General features: G+C 43.8%; 1 protein-coding gene across 13 annotated transcripts; it reads left to right on the top strand.

Moving 5' to 3' along the window:
- Nucleotides 1-85: 85 nt before the first annotated feature.
- Nucleotides 86-22,648, top strand: LOC115176071 (tripartite motif-containing protein 46). 13 transcript variants are annotated; one of them, XM_029735850.1, is made up of 14 exons: nt 88-254; nt 532-591; nt 1,901-1,972; nt 6,520-6,784; nt 6,983-7,136; nt 8,337-8,535; nt 8,626-8,772; nt 9,164-9,259; nt 9,785-10,038; nt 15,779-15,900; nt 17,321-17,659; nt 18,761-18,990; nt 20,437-20,504; nt 20,818-22,648. In XM_029735850.1, exons 4-14 carry the CDS (start codon nt 6,526-6,528, stop codon nt 21,281-21,283), a joined length of 2,334 nt encoding a protein of 777 aa, XP_029591710.1. In that variant the 5' UTR covers nt 88-254; nt 532-591; nt 1,901-1,972; nt 6,520-6,525; the 3' UTR covers nt 21,284-22,648. The 13 variants fall into 13 exon arrangements, 11 of the variants coding, with proteins under 11 accessions (XP_029591713.1, XP_029591704.1, XP_029591703.1 ...); XM_029735851.1 differs by having other exon boundaries at nt 532-579; XM_029735844.1 differs by lacking the exon at nt 1,901-1,972 and having other exon boundaries at nt 87-254.
- Nucleotides 22,649-24,215: the final 1,567 nt, after the last annotated feature.

The following is a 24,215-nucleotide window of genomic DNA, read 5'->3' on the forward strand; positions in this document are numbered from 1 at the left end:
ACTCTAGTGTACTTTTTATAAAGCTGTAGCAATTTTTTAAGTAAAATAAAAATACGAAAATGAGGTCACTCCTTTTAGTAACAGGCCGGGTTTATTACGCATGCTCCGACTACTGTAGTCCTCACCCCGACAGAGACAAAAAAACTGAATCGTGACAGAATTTCCGAGGCTGATGTGATTCGGTAAAGGAAGGTTGAGAGACGACTAGGTGGGGAGTAGCCTGCCAAGCGCATAATCTGGCAGCATTTGGAATGGTGTGTGTATTTTCATGATCGCTTTCATTTCATTTCGTTACAAATTCCATTTCTCTCTTCCATTTGGCTTCATTTTTTATTTTAAGGTTTTTTTGAGGGTTGTAGGCTCATGCGCATGCGTCCATTTCCAATACTGCGCAAAACCGATGTCTATTATGGCTAAATACGCTATATTGATCCAGGAGTTATGAATATCTATTTTTGCAGTTTTTGCCTTCATGGCACCTGTAGTTATTGTTATGATAACGGTAGGGGTATCATGTCTAATTCATCGAAGGAGGCACAATCGGATTGAACGCTCACTTCTTCAATGATGGACGCTCTGGTTCGTATTAGTGTGAGTAACATGTATCTGGTCATGTCAGTGTTTTTTATATGTTTACATGGTCTGTTGTTTCCCCGTTGTTGTCTACTAATAGCCTATTACATTGTACAGGCTAATGATGCAGGCAGTAGCCTAAAGCCTAGGCTACCAGAAACAGATCACCATTTATTTTCAGGTGTCTGATTCGCCCCCATATGCATCTGTCGGACCCCTCTAATTAGTCGACGTAATAATTTCCAACATTTAACACGGCTCAATGTAACACATTGATATCTTTTAAAAAAATGTGATATAGGCCTGTCTATACACTGTTTTCTAGAAAAGCTATTCCCCTTCCACCCCATTCCTCTATCTTGAATGTGGTCATGAATTCGTTATGATGGCCTAAATAGTCTTCAACCCAAAAGGAAACATATATTTATGTTTTAAATAACACTATCCTTTACCATACTATTCCCATTAGGTAATATTCCAATTTCCATTGAATTCACCTGCAAATATGTGGATGCCTACCAAATGTATTGAACCATTTATAGTCCTTTTACAGGCGTTACCCTTTTTGGGGAACATTTCTGAGAACTAGGCTTTAAGGTGCTCTATCATGTATATATATATTTTTTGGGTGGACAACAAAAATGCTAAAGAAATGTAGACCATATGCCTATTCAAATGCAACATTAGACACACTGGAAACAAATAAAGAAGCCGTGCAAGTAAAATGCTACGCGTTTTGTGCTTGCTCCGGGGATGCGCAGGGACCAGGGATGCTCGTTACCATGGAGACGGGATGCAGGAAAGCGGCCCGGTTTTGCGCTGCAGACGGGGAGATAAACAAAAAAAAACTAGGGTACCGAATATTGCACAGCGCAATAAGCTAACCTAGTTTAAAAAAAATAGAACAATGAGAGACTGAAAATAACTCCTTTTACGCACTATATTAAGGAATGAAAAGGGAGTCCTTAAATATTTGCATCTCACAAATCTCCCATGCCACACCTTGTGGCGGGGCAGAAATAGGCCTAGGCCTCGCTTTCAGTTTCTACTATCCCATCTGGGTGCGTCGCTCAGATTACCATGGAATAAAACCTTCATATCATGGTGCCTAGATTCCAGTTGAAGGTAAGAAATACGCTGTAGCACAACGCGTGTTCTGGAAACCAAACCGGTGACAGACAGACATCGCATTGCAAATTACATTTCGCTGTAATATGGAATATAGGTCCTATTTGGAAAAATATTTTGTGGGCGTCAATAGATTGTAGCCAGTGTAGCATAGCCTGTCTAGCCTATTGCTAATTTAGCCGCCGGCTGTTTTGAACAGAACAAGAAAGGACAGGACGGAGTTGACATTGGTGAATGACAGCGAGACAGGATCTCTAACCATGTCCTGCTGGTAAATTATACATGATCTTTTTCTTTAACCTCCAGGTCTGCATGTTTTTTTAATGATGTGATGTGTGTGTGGATTGTTTAGTATTGCTTCATATAATACAAAAAAATAAATATTTCACTTTGGTGCAATTTTAACAAGTAGGCTATGTGGTACATTTTCACAACTCTAAGCACAAAAATCCAAACGAAAATGGCTCATGTTTCAAAACTCTAAGCACATTTTAAATGAACTGAGTACAACAAATTAATTCACAGTCACTTGTTAACTGCATCAAATCACTCTTTCAAGTTGGATACATATTCAATCGAAGTATCTGCTTTTGTCATTTGTTAACAATACAATTAACTATCACTTAATCAAACTGCTCAAAACTGTTAACTGCTGAACCAAAATGATGTAGTGTCTAGTTAACGTATATACTGTACACTGAACAAAAAAATAAACACAACATGCAACAATTTAAAATATTTTACTTACATACAAGGAAATCAGTCAATTGAAATAAATTCATTAGGCGCTAATCTATGGATTTCACATGACTGAGAATACAGATATGCATATGTTGGTCACACCTTAAAAGAAAGGTAAGGGTGTAGATCAGAAAACCAGACAGTATCTGGTGTGACCACCATTTGCCTCATGCAGCGCGACACTTCTCCTTCGCATAGAGTTGATCAGGCTGTTTATTGTGACCTGTGGAATTTTGTCCCACTACTCTTCAATGGCTGTGTGAAGTTGCTGGGTATTGGCAGGAACTGAAACACGCTGTCGTACACATCGATCCAGAGCATCCCAAACATGCTCATTGGGTGACATGTCTGGTGAATATGAAGGCCATGAAAGAACTGGGACATTTTCAGTTTCCAGAAATTGTGTACAGATCCTTGAGACACTGGGCCGTGCATTATCATGCTGAAACATGAGGTGATGAATGACAAGACAATGGGCCTCAGGATTTCTTCAAGGTATCCCTGTGCATTAAAATTGCTAGTCGATAAAATGCAACTGTGTTCGTTGTCCGTAGCTTATGCCTGCCCATAACATAACCCCACTACCACCATGGGGCACTCTGTTCACAACGTTGAAACCACTCGCCCACACAGCGCCATACTGCCCGGCAATCTGCCCGGCATAGTTTAAACCGGGATTCATCTGTGAAGTGCACACTTCTCCAGCTTGCCAGTGGTCATTGAAGGTGAGCATCTGTCCTCAAGTCGGTTATGACACCGAACTGCAGTCAGGTCAAGACTCTGGTGAGGACGATGAGCACGCAGATGAGCTTCCCTGGGACGGTTTCTGACAGTTTGTGCAGAAATTCTTCGGTTGTGCAAACCGAAGAACCAAAAGGGGTTCTTCAAAGGGTTATCCTATGGGGACAGCCGAAGAACCCTTTAAGGTTCTAGATGGCAACTTTTTTCTCTAAGAGTGTAGTGTACAATGTACTGCTGAAAGATCTGGGTTGTATATAGCAATATATTCCACTCACTATCTGAATTACATTTTGTCAAGCAGATAGATAGGTGGTACTGCGTCAGTTGACAAGTCACATAGAAAATGTGATCTTGTACAATGTTGCATGGGGCAGAAAACACTATGCAACGTTTTTAGAAAACTTCACAATACCCTTATTTCTGATGATTTGTCCTACGTATGTACTGTATAAGGATAATAAAACTGTAAGACTGACATATTTCTCAACATCCTCACAACCTGCCATTGGATACCAAAAAAAAAATGGTGCATGTCAATTTATAGTCAAATACTGTATGGAAAATGCGATTGGATTAAATGGTAGTTAAAATTAGTAAATGGTAAGCCTATCATTATCTGATGTATTGGTGACTTGAACCAAATGTGCACACGGTATTTCACGGAAACCTTCGATTTTTCATGAATGGCTCAGGGGTGAAAGATGTGTGAAACCCCAGTGAATGCACAGTCGAAGGTTCTGAACATAAGATAGGGGGCATTACAAGTGTTATCAGTTAAGAGTTTTTTACTTCAAATTTTGAAAATGTACCACTTACATCTGAACATTTTACCAAAGTGATTGAAAAAAGCTGTAATGTGGGAAATGTATCAGTTGATTTAGTCTGTGCTATATTTAAGCAATAAGGCACAAGGAGGTGTCGTATATGACCAATATACCACAGCTAAGTGCCGTTCTTAAGCACGACACAACGCAGAGTGCCTGGATACAGCCCTTAGCCGTGGTATATTGCCCATATACCACAAAACCCTGAGGTGCCTTATTACTATTATAAACTGGTTATCAATGTAATTAGAGCAGTAAAAATAAATGTTTTGTCATACCAGTGGTATATGGTCTGATATACCACGGCTGTCAGCCAATCAGCATTCAGGGCTTGAACCACTCAGTTTATATTGTTTGCTTAAATCATATAATGAAATATAAATAATGTAATTTAAGTGGATGTGATCAGTTTAGAAAATTCTAAGGGAGGTTGTTATCCTCTTCCTCTCCCCTCTGCATGAGAGCAATCAATATAATGGATATCTGTTAGGTTAAGTGGTTTTCAATGTAATCCGTCTGATTAAATTGTGTCAGTGTGTGTGTGTGTGTGTGTGTGTGTGTGTGTGTGAGTGTGTGTGTGTGTGTGTGTGTGTGTGTGTGTGTGCGTGTGTGTGTGTGTGTGAGGGAGTGAGTGAGTGTCAGTGTGAGTGTACCACTGTGAGTGTCTGTGTGTGTGTGTGCGCTATCAGCATCGATGCATTCCTGCAGCAGTTGCACTCTCATAAAAAAAGGGTTCCAAAAGGGTTCTTTGGCTGTCCTCATAGGAGAACCCTTTTTGGGTTTTATGTTGAACCCCTCTGTAGAAAAGGTTCTACCTGCAACCAAAATGGGTTCTTCAAAGGGTTCTCCTATGGGGACAGCCAAAGTACCCTTTAAGGCTCTAGATAGCACCTTTTTTTCTAAGAGTAAAGGCTCCTGATGCTGCTACAGTTTACTGGGGGTGTTCCTTCCTTCATTCATTCACTCACTCACTCATTCACTCATTAATTCATTAATGTCCTTCACTCAGAGTAGGAATGCTGATCTAGGATCAGGTCCCCTCTGTCCATGTAATCTTACTCATTATGATCTAAAAAGTTAAACAGCTAGAATCTAGCCGCTAGTTGTTTTAGCCAGAGCTTTATGTCCTAGACCTCTGTCAAGGGAAACCACAGAAGCAACACACCTAGTCTTGGACCTATCAGTGTCCACTGTCTAGCTCTAAGGGACACGCTATCTTCAGCATTACAAATGCATTTCCTCCATTCATCCTTCCGATCTAGGTCTGTATTCATAAAACGTCTCAGAGTAGGAGTGCTGGTCTTGGATCAGGTCCCACTGTCCATATAGATCTTATTCACTGTGCTCTAAAAGGCAAAACTGATCCTAGATCAGCACTTCTGCAGGAAACTTTATGAATACACCCAGGTATGGTGTGTGTGTGACAGCAGGGAGCACCAGTCTATACAGCAGAGGTGTGTGGAATGAACTCATCGGGACCAGGGGTCTCACACACACACACACACACACACACACTCTGGATCAGGCGTGTGCAGGAATTACAAAACGTCTGGTCCTCCTTCCTTATTGATATTTAACGAGTCTCACACTGTTTTGACAGCCCATTGAGGACAGCTATTTATAAAGCCCACTGTCATAAAGTCACATGTTAACACTTAGCTAGAGAAATCTCTGCCCCTCTCTCACGCTACGGCTGCATCCCAAATGGCACTCTATTATCTATATCAGGGGTATTCAACTCTTACCCTACGAAGTCCGGAACCTGCTGGTTTTCTGTTCTACCTGATAATTAACTACACTCACCTAGTGTCCCAGGTCTAAATCAGTCCCTGATTATAGGGGAACAATGAAAAAACGCAGTGGAATTGGCTTCGAGGCCCAAAGTTCAGTTTGATGGCCCTATATAGTGCATTCTTTTTTACCAAGGCCCATAGGGCTCTGGTAAAGTTAGTGCACTATATAGGCAATAGGGTGCCATTTGGGATGCCAGCCTACCTCTCCTCCTTCAACCTCTCAGCCTCTCTGTATCTCACTCAGTTACCGAGACCATTCATCTCCTGTGCTCTGTGTTCTCGTGACTTGCATGTTTATGGATCTTGAGTGCTGCAGTTTATTGTAGTTGGTGGTACAGCTATTTGTTTTATTTCTATACCTCTCTTACATTTTCTTCATGTCATTCCTCTGTTTCTGTCCCGTACATACTTCAGTCTCTTTTCAAGACATTTATTATAAATTCATGCCTGGACCCCTTTTTTTTGTCTTGGTGGGTTCATTTTAGTTCAATTAATTACAGTAATTCCCTTGAATATCAAGGTAGTAGAGACTCCGCATTTACATTACATTTAGGTAATTTAGCAAACACTCTTATCCAGAGCGACTTACAGTAGTGGCCCACAACCCTGACCTTGCAAGCACCATGCTCTACCAACTGAGCGACATGGGACAACCTTAGGTTTGTCTATCTGCTGTACCTGTGTGATTCATTGCCTCTCCACCTCTCCCTCCTCCCCAGTCTAACATGAAGAGCATGGAGCGCGAGCTGCATTGCCCGGTGTGTAAGGAGATCGTCAAGCAGCCCGTGGTCCTGCCATGTCAGCACAGCGTCTGTCTGATGTGTGCCTCCGAGGTCCTGGTTCAAAATGGCTACCCTCCTCCGGAGTTGCCGCCCGAGCCCAACTCTCCTGCCTCCACCCCCAACACCCGCTCTCCCCACCAGGCACGCAGGCCCATGCCCAGCAAGGCCGACCATCGACCCATTGACCGGGTGCTACGTTCAGGTAATGTTTGTGTGTGTGTGTGTGTGTGAGTGTGTGCACATGAGAGAGAGTGTGTGTGTCTTTAGATTCAATGTTGAATGTGATGATTAATAGGACTAGTCTGGGGATTCGATGGGAATACACACATCCTCCTTTGATTCTTTTTTTACTCTATTCTCATCCACCCTCTACCCATCCCCTCTCCCACCCTCTATCCAGGATTTGGGACCTATCTGTCGCCGGGGCGACGGCGTAAGGAACCACCCCATGCAATGTTATTTCCATGCCCGCCCTGTGGGAGGGAGGTAGAGCTGGGAGAGAAGGGCCTGACTGACTGCCTGCGTAACCTCACCTTGGAGCGCATTGTAGAGAGGTAACACACTTATACACACTTACACTTGTACATGCACGCACGCACACACGCACAATCATATGGAGTGGAGGTGTCGGTGTCTTGTGAGCCCTTATGTGAAAAATCGAGAATTTCACGTGATCTTATGTGAAGTTAATGTGATAACATGTAAAGCAACATGCAAAAACATGACCACATTTGGTGTTCCGAAATGACGTTTTCACATGATTTTCTGAATTTTCCGTGAAATCGTGGTTTTTCTGTAAGGGAGGATGTAGCCCTCCCTGCCTGCAAAATCAGTGTCACCATCGGGATGGAATTTCTGTTTAAGATTTTTGTTTCCCAAGAGGTTCAGATCTCACATTTACATTTGAGTCATTTAGCAGACACTCTTATCCAGAGCAACTTACAGGAGCAGTTAGGGTTACGTGCCTTGCTCAAGGGCACCTCGGCAGTTTTTTCACCTAGTCGGGGATTTGAACCAGCGACCTTTCGGTTATTGGCATAACATCTTAACCGCTAGGCTACCTGCTGCCCCTGACACACACGCACACACACATACACGTGCACAAACACACTCACACAAAGATACATATAAAAACAGCATTCACACTGTGTTGTGGTCGGTTGTTACATGCCTATATGCTGCAGGGTAGGCTATAGTGTAACATTTCAATTAGTAGCAGCTTTAGCCCCTTAAATAGTGAGTGAGAGAACGTGTCCAAGTTCTGCGTCCCAAATGGCACCCTGGTAAAAAGTAGCGCGGACCCTGGTCAAAAGTAGCTCACTATATAGTGGGAATAGGGTGCCAAGTGCTGACTCTTGTTAATCAGCGTGAAGCTCAGCTAGAGAGGAAACTAGCAGATCTCCCAAGCTAGCAGAGCTCCTGCAACCTACTGCAGCAGACATACACTGCACTTCCACTGGACTACTGCAGTGTAACTGCAAACAACTTATTTTCCCCTTGTACAGTAATCTCTTTATGATATTTATCACCATGTCTACCCATCCACTCTCTCTCTGTCTTGGCACCGTTTTCTCCTTCCACCGTATTCTTTTTTTGTCTCTCTTTTTTCCACCTCTTTTCGCCCTCACTCACCCCCTTTCTACTACTATCCAGCCCTAATTCGCCCGATGCTCTCTCTTTCTCTCTCCTACCCTTCCTCCCTTTAATCATTCCCCTCTCCTCCCCCCACTCCCTCTCTCCCCTCCTCCTCTCAGGTACAGACACACAGTGAGCCTGGGCAGTGTGGCTGTAATGTGTCAGTTCTGCAAGCCTCCCCAGTCCCTGGAGGCCACTAAGGGCTGCGCCGACTGCCGAGCCAGCTTCTGTAACGAGTGTTTCAAGCTCTACCACCCCTGGGGGACGCCGCGCGCCCAGCACGAACACGTCCAGCCCACCCTCAACTTTAGGCCCAAGGTGAGGCCTGCCTCTCTCTCATCCCTCTCTATCCTCTCTCATCCCTCTCTTCTCTCCTCTCTCTCATCCCTCTTGCCTCTCCTCCTCCAGGTTCTGTCGTGTCCTGAGCACGACCAGGAGCGTCTGCACTTCTACTGTAGGACGTGCCAGCGGTTGCTGTGCCCGCTCTGCAAGCTGCGCCGTGTACACGCCGGGCACAAAGTGGCGCCAGTCGCCCAGGCCTACCAGACTCTGAAGGTGGGCACCTGGGTGCAATAGCTTAATTGGTTATAGCATGGTTCCTGCATTGGCCTTATACTGTACAATATACTGAATAATGTGTGTAATACCCTTTAGCTGCTTTGAATAAAAGTACCCGCTAAATGGCAATGTTTGTTATACTCAGTGGCATTAGTGGATATCACATGCAATGGAGATTGGCCCTCAATGGTTGGTGGTTAGTCTAGTAGTACAGTGCGTGACAGAAAAGGGGTAAGAGTAGCCATTGAACTGTGGGTTTAGATCATCCAGTGTGTAAAAGATGAGTACAGTTAAAATGTAGGGTAATACAGAGCTACTGTTGTGCATTAGGATTAAGTCTGGTCTGGGGTGTTAAACTCTTTGTTTGTCGTCACTGTTTATTTGTCAGGACAAGATTACCAAGGAGATGAACTACGTTCTGGCCAACCAAGAGACGGTGCTGGGCCAGATCTCACAGCTGGAGAGTGCCATCACTCAGACAGAGGTGACTAAATAATACTGCAGTCTGCAGAGCTGCAGAAATACCCCACCAGAGGAGTATACCACAAAGCAGGATCAATGAATTGGCCAGCTAACTTTGATAAAGAACCAGCAATAACTATAGATTTTCTGGTTTGTGAAGAAAGGTCAACTTAGATATGTGTTTTTGGTTGTTGAGTCAATTAGACCATGGCCATTTCAAGTTATTTCAGAATATTTAGGCAAATTAGGATCATTGATCCTACTGACCACACCACGATGGACAACATTGTTTACCGCAGTAAACATCATATGCTACTGTATACTGTATATACAATATCTTGCTCTATGGTCCTATCCTGTGTGTTGCTGTGTAATACATCATCTCTGTGGTCCACTTAACCTCCCTGTGTGTTGCTGTCTGACTGTTGAACAGCGTAGCCAGTGTTAATCACAGAATGAAATAGAACACAACTCTAGAATAATATAGATTCGTATACAGTATATCTCTATAGTCCGAACCTCCCTGTGTGTTGCTGTCTGTCCCCAGGCGAACAGCGTAGCGGCACGGGAGCAGCTGTCTCAGAGCGTGAGGGACCTGACTGCCCTCCTCGCCGAGCGCCACGCCTCATTGACCGAGGCCCTGGAGAGGGCGAGGCAGAAGCGGGGCGAGGCGTTGGCGGGCCAGGTGGCGGAGAGGCGGAGCCTGCTGGAGCATGCAGGCCTCATGGCGTTCTCCCAGGAGCTGCTGAAGGAGACGGACCCGCCCTGCTTCGTCCAGGCAGCGCGCCAGACACACAGCAGGTACACACAATAGGTCTGACTGGCTGGACAGCAGACAGCGTGGCAACTTATACAAATAGCACCCTATTGTTATACAAATAACACCCTATTCCACATAGGGCTCTGGTCAAATGCACTGTAGGGAATAGGGTGCTATTTGGGACGCATACCCAGGGCTCTTTAACTCCCTAGTTTTGTTGTTTGTTCATTTTTCTGTTCCTTTGTTTTTGTTTCTCTGTTCTTATTGTTCCGTTTCTCCTCCCACTCCTTCTATCAATGTCTATTGTCTATGCTTCTTTCCTTTTTTTGTGTTTTCGCTGCTCATCCCACATCACCAGCAAAATAACAAATGGACACAAGAAGGAACCATTATACCTGTTAGATAAAAATAACATGGCGTTGTTTTAGTGATGTTGTTCTACGTAAACTCAGCTAAAAAAGAAACGTCCTCTCACTGTCAACTGCGTGTATTTTCAGCAAACTTAACATGTGTAAATATTTGTATGAACATAACAAGGTTCAACACCTGAGACATGCACTTAACAAGTTCCACAGACATGTGACTAACAGAAATGGAATAATGTGTCCGTGAACAAAAGGGGGGTCAAAATCAAAAGTAACAGTCAGTATCTGGTGTGGCCACCAGCTGCATTAAGTACTGCAGTGCATCTCTTCCTCATGGACTGCACCAGATTTGCCAGTTCTTGCTGTGAGATGTTACCCCACTCTTCCACCAAGGCACCTGCAAGTTCCCGGACATTTCTGGGGGGAATGGCCCTAGCCCTCACCCTCCAATCCAACAGGTCCCAGACGTGCTGAATGGGATTGAGATCAGGGCTCTTCACTGGCCATGGCAGAATACTGACATTCCTGTCTTGCAGGAAATCACGCATAAAACAAGCAGTATGGCTGGTGGAATTGTCATGCTGAAGGGTCATGTCAGGATGAGCCTGCAAGAAGGGTACCACATGAGGGAGGAGGATGTCTGCCCTTTAACGCACAGCGTTGAGATTGCCTGCAATGACAACAAGCTCAGTCCGATGATGCTGTGACACACCGCCCCAGACTATAACGGTCCCTCCACCTCCAAATCAATCCCGCTCCATAGTACAGGCCTCAGTGTAACACTCATTCCTTCGACGATAAACGCGAATCCGATCATCACCCCTGGTGAAACAAAACCGCGACTCGTCAGTGAAGAGCACTTTTTGCCAGTCCGGTCTGGCCCAGCGATGGTGGGTTTGTGCCCATAGGTGACGTTGTTGCCGGTGATGTCTGGTGAGGACCTGCCTTATAACAGGCCTACAAGCCCTCAGTCCAGCCTCTCTCAGCCTATTGCGGACAGTCTGAGCACTGATGGAGGGATTGTGCGTTCCTGGTGTAACTCGTGCAGTTGTTGTTGCCATCCTGTACCTGTCCCGCGGGTGTGATGTTCGGATGTACCGATCAAGGGGCAGGTGTTGTTACACGTGGTCTGCCACTGCGAGGGAGGTCAGCTGTCCGTCTTGTCTCCCTGTAGCGCTGTCTTAGGCGTCTCACAGTACGGACATTGCAATTCATTGCCCTGGCCACATCTGCAGTCCTCATGCCTCCTTGCAGCATGCCTAAGGCACGTTCACGCAGATGAGCAGGGACCCTGGGCATCTTTCTTTGGGTGTTTTTCAGAGTCAATAGAAAGGCCTCTTTAGTGTCCTAAATTTTCATAACTGTGACCTTAATTGCCTACCGTCTGTAAGCTGTTAGTGTCTTAACGACCGTTCCACAGGTGTATGTTCATTAATTGTTTATGGTTCATTGAACAAGCATGGGAATCAGTGTTTAAACCCTTTACAATGAAGATCTGTGAAGTTATTTGGATTTTTATGAATTATCTTTGAAAGACAGGGTCCTGAAAAAGGGACATTTCTTTTTTTGCTGAGTTTAGTTGTGCTCCAACCGGTGTTCACTGTTTCCAATGATAGTTTGTTTGACTGACACTGGATCAGTGGCATGAAACATGTACAGTACCTTCAGATCTACACCATGATTTCACAGTGGAATTATGTTTTTAGAAATTAATAAAAAATGAAAAGCTGTAATGTCTTCAGTCAATAAGTATTCAACCCCTATGTTATGGAAACCCTAAATAAGTTCAGAAGTAAAAATGTGCTTAACAATTCGCATAATAAGTTGCATGGACTCATTCCATGTTCAATAATAGTGGTTAACCTGATTTTTTAATAACTACCCCATCTCTGTACCCCAAACATACATATGTAAGGACCCTCAATTGAGTAGTGAATTTCAAGCACAGATTCAACTACACAGACGAGGGAGGTTTTTCAAAGCTTCGCAAAGAAGGGGACTGATTGCTAGATGTGTAAAAATAAAAAAAGCAGATGCTGAATATCCCTTTGAGCATGGTGAGGTTGTTAATTAGACTTTGGATGGTGTATCGATACACCCAGTCACTACAAAGATATAGGCGTCCTTCCTATCTCAGTTGTCAAAGAGGAAGGAAACTGCTCAGGGATTTTACCATGAGGCTAAAGGTGATATTAAAATAGTTATGGAGTTTAATGGTTGTAATATGAGAAAACTTAGGATGGATCAACAACATTGTATTTACTCCAGAGTGAAAAGAAGGAAGCCTGTACAGAATATAAATACAAAAACATGCATCCTGTTTGCAACAAGGCACTTAAATAATACTGCAAAAAATGTGGCAATGAAATTAACTTTTTGTCCTTAATACAAAGCGTTGGGGCAAATCCAACAACACATAACTGAGTACCACTCTTCATATTTTCAAGAATGGTGGTGGCTGCATCATGTTATGGTATGCTTGTAATCTGCAAGGACTAGGGAGGTTTTTAGGATAAAAATAAATGGAATAGAGGTACCACAGGCAAAATCCTAGAAGAAAACCTGGTTCAGTCTGCTTTCCTACAGACACTGGAAGACAAATTCACCTTTATTCAGGACAATAACCTGAAACACAAGGCCAAATCTACACTGAGTTGCTTACCAAGATGACACGGAATGTTTCTGAGTGGCCGAGTTACAGTTTTGACTAAAATTGGATTGAAAATCTATCGCAAGACTTGGAAATGGCTGTCTAACAATGATCAACAATCAACTTGACAGAGTTTGAAGAATTTAAAAAAGAATAATGGTCAAATATTGTACAGTCCAGGTGTGCAAAGCTCATAGAGACTTACCCAGAAAGATTCACAGATGTAATCACTGCCAAAAGCGATTGTAACATGTATTGATTCAGGGGTGTGAATACTGATGTACATTTAATATTTCTGTATTTAATTTTCAATAAATGTACATGTTTTGATTTTGTCGTTATGGGGTATTGTGTTTAGGTGGGTGAGAAAATGTTGTATTTAATCTATTTTGAATTCAGGCTGTAACACAACAGAATGTGAAATAAGTCAAGGAGTATGAATACTTTGTGAAGGCACTGTATGTGGAAATGAATATTCCAAAATGAACTGCAAAGCACACTGGGTATTATTATTGGCCTTTTTTTGGGATCATGTCTTGATGGGATACAATGGGGAACTTACTAAAGAAAATAGCCCTATTTGGTAAAAGACCAAGTCCACATTTTGGCAAGAACAGCTCAAATAAGCAAAGAGAAACGACAGTCCATCATTACTTTAAGACATGAAGATCAGTCAGTCCGGAAAATTTCAAGAACTTTGAAAGTTTCTTCAAGTGAAGTCGCAAAAACCATCAAGCAATATAATAAAACTGGCTTTCACGAGGACCGCCACAGGAATGGAAGACCCAGAGTTACCTCTGCTTCAGAGGATAAGTTCATTAGAGTTACCAGCCTCAGAAATTGCAGCGCAAATAAACACTTCACAGAGTTCAAGTAACAGACACATCTCAACATCAACTGTTCAGAGGAGACCTTGGTCGTATTGCTGTAAAGAAACCAATACTAAAGGACACCAATAAGAAGAGACTTACTTGGGTCAAAAAACACGAGCAATGGTGGAAATCTGTTCTTTGGTCTGGAGTCCAAATCTGAGATTTTTGGTTCCAACCGCCATGTCTTTGTGAGACGCGGTGTGGGTGAACGGACAATCTCCGCATGTGTATTTCCCACCGTAATGGATGGAATAGGAGGTGTTATGGTGTGGGGGTGCTTTGCTGGTGACACTGTCTGTGAATTATTTAGAATTCAAGGCACACTTAACCAGAATGTTTACCACATCATTCTGCAGCGATACGCCATCCCATCATTTGTTTTTCAACAGGACAATGACCCAACACACCTCCAGGCTGTGTAAGGGCTATTTTACCAAGAAGGAGAGTGATGGAATGCTACATCAGATGACCTGGCCTCTACAATCCCCCGACCTCAACCAAATGGAGATGTTTGTCACGGTTGTTGTAAGAACGGGACCAAGGCGCAGTGTGTGTAGAGTTCCACATCTTTATTCCAAAGTGAAACTTAGCAAAACAAAATATATCAATAAACGAACAACGAAACGTGACTACGTGGTGCACATGCACAAACACAAAACATATCTCACAAAACACAGGTGGGAAAATGGATACCTAAATATGATCCCCAATCAGAGGCAACGATAAACAGCTACCTCTAATTGGGAACCATATTAGCACCAACATAGAAATAGACATACCAGAACACCCCCTAGTTACGCCCTGACCTACTACACCATAGAGAACCAAGGGCTCTCTATGGTCAGGGCGTGACAATGGTTTAGGATGAGTTGGAGCGCAGAATGAAGGAAAATCAGCCAACAAGTACTCAGCATATGTGGGAACTCCTTCAAGACTGTTGGAAAGGAATTCCAGGTGAAGCTGGTTGAGAGAATGCCAAGAGTGTGCAAAGCTGTCATCACGGCAAAGGGTGGCTACTTTGAAGAATCTCAAATATAAAATATATTTGGATTTGTTTAACACTTTTTGGTTACTACATGATTCCACATGTGTTATTTCATAGTTTTGATGTCTTCACTGTTATTTTACAGTCTAGAAAATATTACAAATAAAGAAAAACCATGGAATGAGTAGGTGTTTCCAAACCTTTGACTGGTACTGTACATCATTGGTCAAAACACTTGCAGTAGTCACCCCTATGCAGTTGTTAGGTCCCCCTCACAAAATAGGTTAAATAAAATGTTAAATGTTAAATAAAAAGTGAATGGCAAGAGTCTGTTTTGACATGAAAGTACTCAGAAAATGTGACACATGCGGATGCAAAGGACAATGAACTGAAGCTGGTTTGATTACTACTACTACTACCACCCATAACAATAAGGAGGACAGGTTTTTCTTATTTTCAGAATTTGTGTTTATTTAGCGTTAATTGTTGGTCTATGTTTTTTTATTTTTTTTTACAAACATTCTGCCATCAGGAGAAATCTACATTTCGTCTACGTCCCACTTTTGACCAAGAATCGCGTTGATCGAAAGTAGTGCACGATATAGGGAATAGGGTGCTGTTATTCTACAATGTACAAAATAGTAGAAATAAAGAAAAACCCTTGAATGAGTAGGTGTTCTAAAACTTTAGACCGGTAGTGTAAATGTTACAGAAATACTGCCTATCTCTGTGTGTATTACCCTAATGATAAAATTGTTATGTCTCCCTCCCCCGACTTGTTGTATGTCTCGTCTACTCCCAAACAATTAATCTAAATGTTTCTCCCTTTCTCTCTCACGCTTCCTCCTCGCTCTCCCTCTCTCTCCCTCCCCTCTCTCCATTTCACCCCCCCTCCTCGCTCTCTCCAAGGTTATCCACGTCCATCGAGGGGCTGCAGTGTTTCTCTCTGGCCGCTGATCCCTCCTTCAGACACTTCCAGCTGGACGTCTCCAAAGAGCTCAAACTCCTCACAGACCTGCAGTTCATCCAGGGTGAGACAGAGGAGGAGAGGAAGATAAAGGAGGGGATAGGGGGCTAGGGAGGGGTAGCGGGATAGAGTCAGTCAGAGAGAGAGGAGGAGAGGAGGATAAAGGAGGGGTCTAGGGGGACATGGAGGGCATGGAGGGATAGAGTCAGTCAGAGAGAGAGGAGGAGAGGAGGATAAAGGAGGGGTCTAGGGGGACATGGAGGGCATGGAGGGATAGAGTCAGTCAGAGAGAGAGGAGGAGAGGAGGATAAAGGAGGGGTCTAGGGGGACATGGAGGGCATGGAGGGATAGAGTCAGTCAGAGAGAGAGGAGGAGAGGAGGATAAAGGAGGGGTCTAGGGGGACATGGAGGGCATGGAGGGATAGAGTCAGTCAGAGAGAGAGGAGGAGAGGAGGATAAAGGAGGGGTCTAGGGGGACATGGAGGGCATGGAGGGATAGAGTCAGTCAGAGAGAGAGGAGGAGAGGAGGATAAAGGAGGGGTCTAGGGGGACATGGAGGGCATGGAGGGATAGAGTCAGTCAGAGAGAGAGGAGGAGAGGAGGATAAAGGAGGGGTCTAGGGGGACATGGAGGGCATGGAGGGATAGAGTCAGTCAGAGAGAGAGGAGGAGAGGAGGATAAAGGAGGGGTCTAGGGGGACATGGAGGGCATGGAGGGATAGAGTCAGTCAGAGAGAGAGGAGGAGAGGAGGATAAAGGAGGGGTCTAGGGGGACATGGAGGGCATGGAGGGATAGAGTCAGTCAGAGAGAGAGGAGGAGAGGAGGATAAAGGAGGGGTCTAGGGGGACATGGAGGGCATGGATGGATAGAGTCAGTCAGAGAGAGAGGAGGAGAGGAGGATAAAGGAGGGGTCTAGGGGGACATGGAGGGCATGGAGGGATAGAGTCAGTCAGAGAGAGAGGAGGAGAGGAGGATAAAGGAGGGGTCTAGGGGGACAGGGAGGGCATGGAGGGATAGAGTCAGTCAGAGAGAGAGGAGGAGAGGAGGATAACGGAGGGGTCTAGGGGGACATGGAGGGCATGGAGGGATAGAGTCAGTCAGAGAGAGAGGAGGAGAGGAGGATAAAGGAGGGGTCTAGGGGGACATGGAGGGCATGGAGGGATAGAGTCAGTCAGAGAGAGAGGAGGAGAGGAGGATAACGGAGGGGGATATGAAGGGGAAGGAGGATAGAGTCAGCCAGAGAGGGTTAAGGCAACGTCATCTCGCTGAGTCTACCTTTAATTATGTCATATTACTGCATCTTCAACTATGTATTTCACGGTAAGGTCTACGTATTCGGTGCATGTGACAAATAAAGTTTGATTCGATTTGTTTACAAACTGTAATGAACATCTGGTAGTATTGCATATGTAATCAAGCCAGACAGAATTGTATGTTTGTGACTCTAACATCTGAATGACAGCTGTAATGTTTTCTCCCATCAGCCCCTCTGGCCCCTGTCATTGACACCCAAAAGACCCTGGCCTATGACCAGCTTTTTCTGTGTTGGCGGCTGCCTCAGGAATCCGCTCCCGCCTGGCACTTCTCTGTGGAGTTCCGTCGCCGTGGGGTGGTGCCAGGAGGCGGAGCTAGAGGTGGTATCCAAGGACGATTGGCTGCGGCCCGCTGGGGCTGGCAGCGGCTGGAGGAAGTGGGCGGGACCAGTGCTGTGATTGACAGGCTGGAGATGGACAGTGTGTATGTGTTGAGGGTGAGAGGCTGCAACAAGGCCGGCTTCGGGGAGTACAGTGAGGAGGTGTACCTACACACCCCGCCAGCACCAGGTGAGGTCTATACACTGATCTAAAGGCGCACACACACTATACACACACACGCACACACACAAACACACACACTTGGCCTCATTATAAGTCTTGGTATAGCTGATATGCATCAGAACAGTATCCATGGAGATCATCTTAATGACAAATGTCTCTCTTTTTCTGCCCATTCCCATCCTTCTCTCTGCCCATACCATCCATCTCTCCTCGCATCCCTCTCTTTACCCATCCCATCTCTCTATCCAACCCAGCCTCTTTCCTCTTTACACTTTGTCTCCACATATCTCTCCCCATCTCACTCATTCCGCTCCTAGGTCCAATCTCCCAATCCACATTTCTCCCTCTGCCTGTTAGTGTGAGCATCTACACCCTTTCTCCTTTTTCGTCTTGTTGCTTCGCACATATCTCTACCTCTTTTACATTTATACCATGCATCTCTTGTTCTCCCAGCCACCCTCTTTCTCCCTCTCTCCCATAATGAAATCTCAGAGTGTGTTGATGAGGTTTGCTGTTTGTTAAGACCTGAGGCTTAACAAATCGATTTGGTTGGTTGAGATCCGTGCTAATGGGTCTGAGAAGTCCTGAGTGGTCAATGTATCCCTCGTCTCCCCTGGTAAATTATTCTATCCTGTTATATTTCCCTCAGGAATATTAATCCCCAAAATGATCCCAGTTTAGGAAAGATGCATCCCTTTCTCCTACTGCTCTTTTGATTGACCTTTTGCTTTGAATGTTTTCTGTCAATTTCCAGTTTGTTGATGAAGGACAGTTTGACTCCCTCTCTATTAGTCCTTGTCTCCTCTCCTCATTCAGGAGGAGTTGCATGTTGTCTATACCACTCCTCTCTTAACCCTCTCAGTTCTTTCCTTGCCCTGATTCTAAGTCTTACTACTCCTCTATCCCTGTATTTACCTCCTCTGTACCCTTATCTTCTACCTCTCTCCTATTTCACTTCTTTACTCCATCCCATCAAAACCCTCCCCTTCCCGCTTCTCTCTTTCCTAAAAATGCACTCCTCCTTCCACCCTCCCTCCCTCTCTCCCCCATCTCCCTCTCCTCCTGCCTCCCTCCATCTCACTCTCCTCCCCTGCCTTCCTCTCTCAGTGTTAAATTTTTACCTGGACTCTCGCTGGGGCCTCCATGCCGACCGGCTGGTGGTGAGTAAGGAGCAGCGCTGCGCCCGGAGCGTCCCCGGTCTGTCCCTGCTGCAGGCCGCCGACCTAGCGCTCACTTCCTGTCACTTGACTGCAGACCTGCTGGTGGGCGACGTGGCCATCACCCAGGGCAGGCACTACTGGGCATGCTCAGTGGAGCCCGGCTCCTATCTGGTCAAGGCAAGTGGAACGGCTGGGAAGAGAGTTTTGCCCAATCCCATATCGTCCCCAAAGCCCCGTACCGTACTCACCTGTGGAGATCTGAGAGGATTTGACAGGTGAAATCCATTTGGTAATAACTCTACCTTGCCCTCTGATAGGCTAGGTGGACGTTTACCCATTTTACCTATGCCAATCAAATCAAGAACAATTTGGGATTGGCCCTTACTGTAGATGGAGTGGTGCATTTTGTATGGTTTTTGTAGGCTATATACAAAAATGTGTATGAAACGAAATGTGTGTTTTTGCATGTTGACCTCTTGGGTAATGATGTACTCTAGGGTCTGAAATTATTGGCACCCTTGATAAAGATGAGCAAAAAATAAATAATACAAAATACTGAGCTATTTTGTATGCAAAACAAATATGAAAAGAATCATATTGTATGATAATATTATTGCTCAGAGAAAGAGTTATAGTTAACAACTCATATTTTTCTCAAAAAAGATAGGGGTCAAAATTATTGGCACCCCATTTTCAATACCTTTCAATAACTCACCTTGCAAGTTATTTTTCAAAAATATTTGATGAGATTGGAGAACACACTGGGAGGGATTCTAAACCGTTCCTCCATACAGAATTCTTGATATCCTTCGTCTGTGCTTATGGACTGCCCTATTCAATTCAAACCACAGGTTTTCGATGGGGTTCAAGTCCGGAGACATGGCCATTGAAAAATGTTGATTTTGTGTAAATTTACCAGTTGTGGATATCGATGTGTGCTTGAGGTTATTGTCTTTCAGGAAGATCCACTTGCAGCCAAGTTTCAGCCTCATGGCAGAAGCAACCAGTTTTTTTCCTAAAATGTCCTGGTACTGTGTAAAGTTCATGATGCCGTTGACCTTAACAAGGGCCCCAGGACCAGTGGAAGCAAAATAACCCCATAACATCAAAGATCCACCACCATATTTTACAGTAGATATGGGGTTCTTTTCTGATTATGCGTTACTTATTTTTTCGACGACAAACCCACCACTGGTATGCATGGCCAAAGATCTCTATTTTTATGTCATCCAACAAATGTAAATGCCTGGAGTTTGCTAAACGGCATTGGCACTTCGATTGGAACCGGTGCTATGGTCAAGATTAAATGAAAATAGAGCTAAAATAGAGTTTTACCACACACACCAGTGGGGGGTTTGCCGTCAAAATAACGATGACAAAAACAAACAAATTTAAAAAAATATATATATATTACTTGTTAAACAAAATCTATTTCTCTGAGCAATTGTATTAGTATAAAATAATGTAATTTAAAAATATTCTGGAGCATACAATATAGCTCAGTATTTGTATTATTTATTTTATACTGTCTTTTTTGCTAATCTTTATCAAGGGTGTCAATCATTTTCGACCCCATTGTATGTTGCTGCCTGTTTTCAGTGCCTCTCTCTATCTGTTCCACAGGTGGGGGTGGGCCTAGAGGCAAAACTACAGGAGTGGTTTCATCTTCCACAAGACATGGCCAGTCCCCGGTGAGTGGTGCTGGAGGTTAAGGTTGTAAAGTGCATGGAGTACAGGAAGTAGTCAATGGAAAATATGTTGAGGAGAGACTGACCTACATCAGGGCTTTTAAAAAAAACGTCTCAAAGTAGGAGTGCTGGTCTAGGATCAGTTTAGCCTTTTACAGCGTAATTAATAAGATTACATGGACACATGAAGATCAGCCTTTCTACTCTGAGATGCTTTATGAATACGGGCCCTAGTTTTGTGTGTGTGTGTGTGTATGTATGACTCAATCTCATTTTCTCTCTCTCTCTCTCTCTCTCTCTCTCTCTCTCTCTCTAGCTATGACCCAGACAGTGGTCATGACAGTGGGGCGGAGGATTCCCTGGACTCCCCACCCCCCTTCTCCTTCCTCACCATGGGGATGGGCAAGATCTTCCTGCCCCACGGTCCCAACCATCATAACAACCATGGTTGCCCCGCCAACGGCACAAGCCCTCGCCGCAGCCCCACCATCTCCAACGGAAACATCCACGCCTCCTCGCCTACGGGCCTCACCTACCCCCTGCCTCCCAGGCTCGGGGTGTGCCTTGACTTCGAGAAGGGTCGCGTCACTTTCTACGATGCCCACTCGCTCCGTCCATTGTGGGAAGGGCCTGTCGATTGCTCCGGCCCCGTTTGCCCGGCTTTCTGTTTTATTGGCGGAGGGGCGCTGCAGTTACAGGAGCTGGTGGCCAATCGGATGGCAGACCAGACTCCAGTCAGGAGGGTCACCATCCAATCACGTGTCACTAATCTGAATAACTAGGCCAGATTCAATCCAAAACCACGGTGTAGCGCGCTTGACATTTAAAGGTAATTTCCAATTGTGACAACATCTGCAACATTTACCTTGAATGCGATCTCCGCAAATGCGGTAACATTGCCTTTAAAACGCGCATCAATCATCTGAGGTGATTGATTGGACATAGAATGTAAAGTTAATTGTAAGCTATTTACTTGGCCGGAGCAAGAAGTTAGTAACCTCAGAGATTGTGTTGTTTTGTATTTCATTTGTATGAGAAAACTAGTTTTTATTGCAACCAATATGCAAATGTGTTTAACTTTACTACATTATTTTTTGGTTTGTCAGAAATACTAAATCGCTTAAGTAGGGGCTGTCAAATTACACACACAGCAATTATGTAATGTCTCATTATATCTTTGACACTTGCGCTATTAACCACACTATACTGTATATATTTACAGTATATATGTTTATATATATGCAAGAACATATATATTTTAGAAACACTCTTTCTCAGTCATGTTATGTCTGGGTGTTCATCGATGTCAGGGGTATTCAAATCTTACCCTACAAGGTCCGGACTACTGCTGGTTTCCGTTCTACCTGATAATTAATTGGACCTACCTGGTGTACCTGGTGGAACTGGCTTTGAGGTCCAGATTTGAATTTGAGGGATCTATGTTTTTTGATACTTCATGTAACAGGTTCCCCTTCACTGTGTACTGACACTATTTACACATCTACGTCTGTGCATCTCCAATGGAAAAAAGTCCTGACTGTTAGTGAAATCTTCCCACTCACTCCATCACAACCCTAACCAAAGTGATTTTTCTGGACTAAATACTGTTGTAATTGAGTAGACAGTAGATTTAGTTAGGAGGATAACATGAACATGAGGCAATACTGTAATTAGGAACTGAATGATACTGCTTCGGCTTCAGCCACCTTTATCACTTGCTTCTTGATTAATACGTTTGTGCATTGATTGTTTTTCCAAAGTTTAACTTCTGCAGTGTGTGTGTGTGTGTGCGTGTGTGCGTGCGTGCGTGTGTGTGTGTAGGAGAAGGAGCGAGAATGCAGTAATGAACTTGTCTGATAATCATGGCAAATGATAATTTAGGCTTAAGGAATATTTGGGATTATTTCAAAGTGGGCTTGATTGTAAATGAGCAGTGCTTCTTCTGAATGATAAGCTTTCTAGAAATGTAGGTTGTATCCGAAATGGCACCCTATTCCCTATATCGTGCACTACTTTCGATCAACTCGATTCTTGGTCAAAAGTGGGACGTAGACGAAATGTAGATTTCTCCTGCTGACAGAATGTTTATAAAAATAAAAAACATAGACCAACAATTAACGCTAAATAAACACAAATTCTGAAAATAAGAAAAACCTGTCCTCCTTATTAGTATGGGTGGTAGTAGTAGTAGTAGTCAAACCAGCTTCAGTTCATTGTCCTTTGCATCCGCATGTGTCACATTTTCTGAGTACTTTCATGTCAAAACAGACTCTTGCCATTCACTTTTTATTTAACATTTAACATTTTATTTAACCTATTTTGTGAGGGGGACCTAACAACTGCATAGGGGTGACTACTGCAAGTGTTTTGACCAATGATGTACAGTACCAGTCAAAGGTTTGGAAACACCTACTCATTCCATGGTTTTTCTTTATTTGTAATATTTTCTAGACTGTAAAATAACAGTGAAGACATCAAAACTATGAAATAACACATATGGAATCATGTAGTAACCAAAAAGTGTTAAACAAATCCAAATATATTTTATATTTGAAATTCTTCAAAGTAGCCACCCAAAGCCGTGATGACAGCTTTGCACACTCTTGGCATTCTCTCAACCAGCTTCACCTGGAATTCCTTTCCAACAGTCTTGAAGGAGTTCCCACATATGTTGAGCACTTGTTGGCTGATTTTCCTTCACTCTGCGCTTCAACTCATCCCAAAAGATCTCAATTTGGTTAAGGTCAGGGGATTGTAGAGGTCAGGGGATTGTAGAGGCCAGGTCATCTGATGCAGCACTCCATCACTCTCCTTCTTGGTTAAATAGCCCTTACACAGCCTGGAAGTGTGTTGGGTCATTGTCTTGTTCAAAAACAAATGATAGTCCCACTAAGCCCAAACCAGATGGGATGGCGTATCGTTGCAGAATGCTGTGGTAAACATTCTGGTTAAGTGTGCCTTGAATTCTAAATAAATCACAGACAGCGTCACCAGCAAAGCACCCCCACACCATAACACCTCCTCCTCCATGCTTTACGGTGGGAAATTTAGTAACCAAAAAAGCGTTAAACAAATCTAAATATATTTTATATTTCAGATTCTTCAAAGTAGCCACCCTTTGCCTTGATGACAGCTTTGCACACTCTTGGCATTCTCTCAACCAGCTTCACCTGGAATGCATTTCAATTAACAGGTGTGCCTTGTTAAAAGTTAATTTGTGGAATTTCTTTCCTTCTAAATGTGTTTCAACCAATCAGTTGTGTTGTGACAAGGTAGGGGTGGTATACAGAAGATAGCCGTATTTGGTAAAATACCAAGTCCATATTATGTCAAGAACAGTTCAAATAAGCAAAGAGAAACAACAGTCCATCATTACTTTAAGACATGAAGGTCAGTCAATCCGGAAAATGTCAAGAACTTTTAAAGTTTCCTCAAGTGCAGTCGCAAAAACCATCAAGCGCTATGATAAATATGGCTCTCATGAGGACCGCCACATGAAAGAAAGACCCAGAGTTACCTCTGCTGCAGAGGAAAAGTTCATTAGAGTTACTAGCCTCAGAAATTGCAGGCCAAATAAATGCTTCACAGAGTTCAAGTAACAGACACATGTTTGGCTAAAATGTCCTGGTACTGTTCAGAGGCGACTGTGTGAATCAGGCTTTCATGGTCGAATTGCTGCAAAGAAACCACTACTAAAGAACACCAATAAGAAGA

The sequence above is a fragment of the Salmo trutta genome, chromosome 36, assembly GCF_901001165.1.
Source record: "Salmo trutta chromosome 36, fSalTru1.1, whole genome shotgun sequence".
Taxonomy (NCBI): domain Eukaryota; kingdom Metazoa; phylum Chordata; class Actinopteri; order Salmoniformes; family Salmonidae; genus Salmo; species Salmo trutta.